The 6,659-nt window shown below is 43.8% G+C and overlaps 1 protein-coding gene across 1 annotated transcript in view; it reads right to left on the bottom strand.

The window, feature by feature from the left end:
* LOC310859207 (protein ELFN1-like) overlaps positions 1 to 6,659 on the bottom strand; it is a gene marked incomplete at both ends in the record, with an annotated part of 28,422 nt that overhangs the window by 1,094 nt on the left and 20,669 nt on the right. The window contains 2 exons of the mRNA XM_083765608.1: positions 1,461 to 1,878; positions 4,005 to 4,391. Of these exons, the coding sequence (XP_083621734.1) occupies positions 1,461 to 1,878; positions 4,005 to 4,391 (805 nt within the window). The remainder of the gene's footprint in view (positions 1 to 1,460; positions 1,879 to 4,004; positions 4,392 to 6,659) is intronic.

Below are 6,659 nucleotides of genomic sequence, written 5' to 3'. Positions count from 1 at the left end.
CTATCAGAGATATTTTTGTGCACAGCTGCATTCTGGTAACCTGACTTTGCCAGATGGGGGCGGTATTGGGTAACCATGTTCCCCAACACCACAACCATCTGGGACCTCTCAGGGAGTTCAGCTAACACCGAACCGCTCCCGGTTCGAGCCAATCAGGGTGAGCTAAGGGCGGGATATGTGCGAAACCGGATGTGAAGCTATATAGACACGTCAATATGATTGGTTGTGTTTGCACGCCCACACGGTGATAGACAGACGGTCCCATCCAATCATCTACCAAGTATCTTGAAAAAAAGGAACAGCCCCGTCATCGAATTTGCTTCCACGATCCCAGATCCCAATAAGCTGTGAAACAAATTTGTGTAGCAAGCTTCTTGGATCTGGCAGCGTCAGGTTAGCATTCTGGGACCTTACCATTAGCTTTAGAAACGGGTAGATTCATTGGTACTCCTGAGGAGGACAGAGTGTGTCTAGTGTGTGATTTGAAAGAAATTGAAAATGAAATTCATTTTTTGTTTTACTGCCCTTTATATGAAGAGTTAAGACATGTATTGTTTTGTAAGATGACAACCATCTGTGCTGGCTTCTTCTGGTTGGAGGACTATGAGAAGCTGGAGTTTTGTTTTGGGAGGGGTATTTTTGCTTTGGCAGACTTTTTATGCAAATCGTGGGAAATGAGGCAGAATGTTTTGTTTGTGTAAAAATGTTTCTTTTACACAATGCAATATTGAAGCAATGTTTGTGGTGTGTCCTGTAAGTCCATGTGGGCTGGGCGCCTTTGGTGCATGACACAGAAATAAAGAATCTATCTCTATCTAAATATCATTCCGGAAGTTGAAACTATAGGATGCCATGAGGTGAACAATTAACCTTATTTCTTAGCATTTGTGGTCGAACAAACAAAACAAAACAAAACAAAACAGGAGAACGGGTGACAAAGATACAGTATGTTTTCATAGTATCTTGGCCAGTCGCTATAGCATAATAATAATACATGTCATCAACAAATACAAACACTGCAGTGTTTGTATTTGCTGATGACATGTATTATTATTGTGTTAATTTTGTATGCTATGTTGATAGGACCCAATCCCCTGGACTTTGTTTGTGTTATCCATTTAAGCTTTAACCCAAGCTGAACGGGAACCCATTTTGGTGTCAGCATCATGTTATGCTTTAGCTATTTAAAAATAGCAGACCTACAAGCTCATATCGCGCCACCGAGTGGCGCGATACGAGCTTGTACGTCTGCTATTTTTTGAAAAATCGAAGAACGACTGACACAGAAACATAGCTTTATCAGAAAACTGTCAGGATGTAGAAGACTTTTATAGAATCTGATCTCAGGTCAGAATGGGTTAATGTCTTACTGTGTCACGTGCTGTTTACATTTCTGACTAATCAATCAATCAATCAATCAATCAATTGAAAGAAAAGGCGTCGAGAAGGGCGTGCCGTACCTCGCTCTCCGGGCGAGGACCTCTCGATGTAGCGGCTCTCGGAGGAGCGGTAGCCGCCGTCGGAGCGGAAGGAGCGCGGCGTCCGCGCGGAGCCGGGCGAGGAGGAGGTGCTGGGCCTCTTGGAGGTGGGCGGGGCCTCCATGCTGTGGTGGCGCTGCAGCGAGTGGTGGTAGCTCCGCCCCCTTCCGCCCTTGTACACCGGCGAGAGGAACTCGCCGCCGCCTCGCTCGCCCCTCTCTCCCCCTCCTCGCTCGCCCTGCTCGGACAGGATGACCAGCTGGGGCTCGGCGGTGGACACGGCTCCGCCCCCTCCGCTGCCCGCTGACGACGGGGACTTCATCGCCCCCTGCTGGAAGGAGGTGGACTCGGACTTGAGCGCGTCGATGCAGTTGTTGATGATCTGGTTGACCTTGTCCACCTGAAATGGATAATGTTTGAATGCCCTACTCACTTCATCATTATACAGCGTCACACAAAAGCATCACAATTAGCATACAGTATGTGAATCTGCTACTTTTGCTACCAGTCAAAACAATGAAGCATTCGCTTAAAGGTGTAGTGAAACGGAAATGGTGAACAACATGAAAATGGTGTTTCAACATGAAACACCGGTCTGAAGTTTCTGAACCAATCAGAGCGTCGCATCCCTTCAGGCGATGGGACGGTAGCTAGGGACGGTGGCTAATGCTATGCGCAACAGCGTGGTGTCTGTTTGTTTACAAATCAGATTGTCGGCCAGCTACACCAGTTTACTGTTATGTGGCTTATTTCTACCCTATAATGTTTTCGGATACATATTTTAGCGTGATGATTAAGTTGAAACCGAGTAATACACTGTCTGGATGTTATCTGGAATGGAAATAAAAACGGAGGATTTCTGCAATCAGTAGCAGCTGTGCTGGACGGACGCACAAATATGGGAAATTAAACGGGTGAGCTTCATTGTTATTGGCTTTTATCGATGTGTATCTCTACACGTCATCACGCAGCACGTTTTCGTTTTAATAAATAAATAATGCAATCGTTTTTATGGACCTTTGATATAAAAACACACAGAAATGAAAATTTTCAAAAAAAAATGGCATCCATTGTTAGGTATGGCCATAGGATGACCACGGATATGGTCTAAAAGTGTGAAAAGTGTGTTAAAAATCACCCGTGACCAGATCCAAACTGTTCATTTGAGGGACAGGATCATTGCTCGTGTGTGGCCAAGTGTGACAGGATGGCGTTAGCAACGTGTTACTTAAGTTTCTATTAAATGCCTTGATGTCATATTCGACCATATAGGCCTAATATTGACTCGCCATCGTTTTGTTTTTAAACTAGAGCTGGGACTCGATTAAAAAAAAAATGTAATTAATCAGAGGCTTTGCGATTAATTAATCTAGATTAATCGCATTTTAATCGCATATCAATATTCAACCCGAGAACAGCGAGAAACCTTTTTTTTTAATGTTTTTTGGTATCCCAGTGAATCAATGAATAGTGACTACAGGATACCACTCATTTTCAACATTTTACTGTCATTAATATACCTGTTGTGAAAATAATAATAAAAAGTCACAGTTTTCAGAACTGGAGGTCTGAAAAATAATTAGTAACAGTAACAAGTACATCTCAGTGACATCACAAAGCTGTACTTACTTCATATTGTTACTGTTTTTTGTCAGACCTCCAGTTCTAGGCAACACAAAATGGGGTGATTTTTTATTATTTCCAGTTTTCAGTACTATAGAAAAGCGCCCAGTGAGAAACGTTCCGCGGTGAAAAAAAAGGTCCGATTAATTTATCTGTAGTTAATCGCGATACATTTTTCTGTAGTTAATTAATCTAAATTAATCGCAATTAGTCCCGGCCCTATTTTAAACCCCTCTGGCGTCTCACATTTTGTTTTATAATGCACATTTTGGTCATGGGTGGTATGGCGGACTTGGTACTGTAGCCTATAGGGGATATTTCTCATGTTAGGCTTAAAGACATCTTTCAGGAAAAGAGACAAGAGCTTTACAACAGTAAGCCAACTATTATGGGACAAACTATTAGGGCAATTTGATGCCTGCCAGTCACAATGTGGGACAGGGTCTCGATTTGTGGGACGCCTAAAAAGTGTTGGAAATGAGGGGGGACTTCTGGTCACCCGCGGGATAAAAGTAAGCAGTGCTGCTGATCACTCTTAGCTCCCTGTGGGGTTAAGGCCTATTCATAGTCTGGATTTTCGGTGACGAGGTGACCACCGCTTCGGTGGTGAGCTGACCACCGGAGCTGAAATAACATTGAGCGGTGGTGAGTAAAAACAGAGAGAAGGGCTGGAGCGGTGGCGGTGGTTTGCTCTTCACCGCGGCTCGTGACGTCATGTTGTAGTTCGGTGGTCACCCCACCAACGTAAATCCAGACTATGTATGAGCCTTTAAGGTTTCAGTGTTAGTATAGTCTGACTAACATGTGGGGTTAAGGTTTAAGCGTTAGTATAGTCTGACTAACAGGAGGTCGGTCAACTGACATGTTGAATCATATATTCCTGAATAAATAAAAGAAAATCACCTCTTTGGCGATGGTGGAGATCTCCGCCACAGAGCCCTGAGGGTTGTCCTGGGGCGACATATCCCTCTCCCGCTCTCTCTCCCTCTCTCTCTCCCTCTCCCGCTCTCTCTCCCTCTCCCCCGCCCCGGAGCCCCTGACCTCCATGTAGTTGAGCTTGGCCGCCTTGTGCGCCGGCGTCTCGATCACCTCCTGCAGCTTGTATGGGTCCATCTCGCCGCCCTGGGGCAGGTAGGGCATCCGGGAGAGGCTCTCCCCGCCCGACAGCATCTGCTTCTGGGAGGAGGAGACACCACCTCCTCCTCCTCCTCCGCCACCTCCACCCTCCATCTCACCACCGCCGTACTTCAGCTCGATGAGTGTGCGCTGTATGCGGCTCATCTTCCTCTCCTTAAAGGGATTGTGACATTAAAAAAAAGGTTTTGGAATTGTTCTTGTTTTTTTTTAGGTTTTCTAATCTCAATTGCACCCAAAAAACTTGAACTTTTAACATTCAGTATATTTTCTGTGATCTGGGGTTTTCTGGCTCAAACAGGTGCTCTGATTTGCCGGCGGTAAGTGACATCACTTACTGCAAATCCCATATATGTCAATGGGATTTGCCAGCAGATGTCACTGTTTCACTGTGTTGCTTGTTTTCATTGTAGCTCAAAAGGCCCAAAAAACCCCAAAGAAAACTTCAGACCACAGAAAATCCACTGAATGTTCAAAGTTCAGGTTTTTTGGGTGTAATTGAGGTCATAAAACCTAAAAGAAAAAGAAATGAAAATGAATGTCATAAAACCTCTAATAATAATAATTATTATTATCTTTATTGTCCCCTCAGAGATATTCATCTTCAGTCTGTTCCAACAGAAACACATAACCATATAGCAGAGAACAACATCGTACATAACAACGTGACACCAAGACTACATGAAGTCCCCACTCCCAGTATACACAAAAACACATTTCAAAGTTCTGCATCTTCGTCCAGATGGCATGAGTTTGAAGTGACGACGTAAGCTGGAATCCTGGATTGATCTGATTTGAGTGATAAACGTGCATGTGACTGAAAAGTTTGTTTTTGTTAGACATGGAGAATATATAGTGCAGTGGTTCCCAAACGTTTTGGTGGGTCACAGGCTTCACGGCGCGTTGTGAGCTTGTAGATCAGCTATTTTCAATACTTTTTAAACAATTGTTTTCTAATTCATGGAATGTTTAGATTTGTCTTTCTTTTTTTTTCTACTGAAAATAAATCATTGAATTGTGTTCTTTTTTTTATTCATGAAAATGTTTTTGTGTGTGCCACAATTTTCTTATTTGTCCTTATATGTGTCTATGAGGTGACAATACTTCAGTAGACACCCTGGAGTCTACTGTATGTGTCTATGAGGTGACAGTACTTCAGTAGACACCCTGGAGTCTACTGTATGTGTCTATGAGGTGACAGTACTTCAGTAGACACCCTGGAGTCTACTGTATGTGTCTATGAGGTGACAATACTTCAGTAGACACCCTGGAGTCTACTGTATGTGTCTATGAGGTGACAGTACTTCAGTAGACACCCTGGAGTCTACTGTATGTGTCTATGAGGTGACAGTACATCATTAGACACCCTGGAGTCTACTGTATGTGTCTATGAGGTGACAGTACTTCATTAGACACCCTGGAGTCTACTGTATGTGTCTATGAGGTGACAGTACTTCATTAGACACCCTGGAGTCTACTGTATGTGTCTATGAGGTGACAGTACTTCAGTAGACACCCTGGAGTCTACTGTATGTGTCTATGAGGTGACAGTACTTCAGTAGACACCCTGGAGTCTACTGTATGTGTCTATGAGGTGACAGTACTTCAGTAGACACCCTGGAGTCTACTGTATGTGTCTATGAGGTGACAGTACTTCAGTAGACACCCTGGAGTCTACTGTATGTGTCTATGAGGTGACAGTACTTCATTAGACACCCTGGAGTCTACTGTATGTGTCTATGAGGTGACAGTACTTCATTAGACACCCTGGAGTCTACTGTATGTGTCTATGAGGTGACAATACTTCATTAGACACCCTGGAGTCTACTGTATGTGTCTATGAGGTGACAATACTTCATTAGACACCCTGGAGTCTACTGTATGTGTCTATGAGGTGACAATACTTCATTAGACACCCTGGAGTCTACTGTATGTGTCTATGAGGTGACAATACTTCAGTAGACACCCTGGAGTCTACTGTATGTGTCTATGAGGTGACAATACTTCATTAGACACCCTGGAGTCTACTGTATGTGTCTATGAGGTGACAATACTTCATTAGACACCCTGGAGTCTACTGTATGTGTCTATGAGGTGACAATACTTCATTATCACCCTGGAGTCTACTGTATGTGTCTATGAGGTGACAATACTTCATTAGACACCCTGGAGTCTACTGTATGTGTCTATGAGGTGACAGTACTTCAGTAGACACCCTGGAGTCTACTGTATGTGTCTATGAGGTGACAGTACTTCATTAGACACCCTGGAGTCTACTGTATGTGTCTATGAGGTGACAATACTTCAGTAGACACCCTGGAGTCTACTGTATGTGTCTATGAGGTGACAATACTTCATTAGACACCCTGGAGTCTACTGTATGTGTCTATGAGGTGACAGTACTTCAGTAGACACCCTGGAGTC

Source organism: Protomyctophum parallelum (genome assembly GCF_964188405.1).
Source record: "Protomyctophum parallelum genome assembly, chromosome: 5".
In the NCBI taxonomy this organism is placed as follows: domain Eukaryota; kingdom Metazoa; phylum Chordata; class Actinopteri; order Myctophiformes; family Myctophidae; genus Protomyctophum; species Protomyctophum parallelum.
This window is presented reverse-complemented; position numbering and strand designations above follow the sequence as displayed.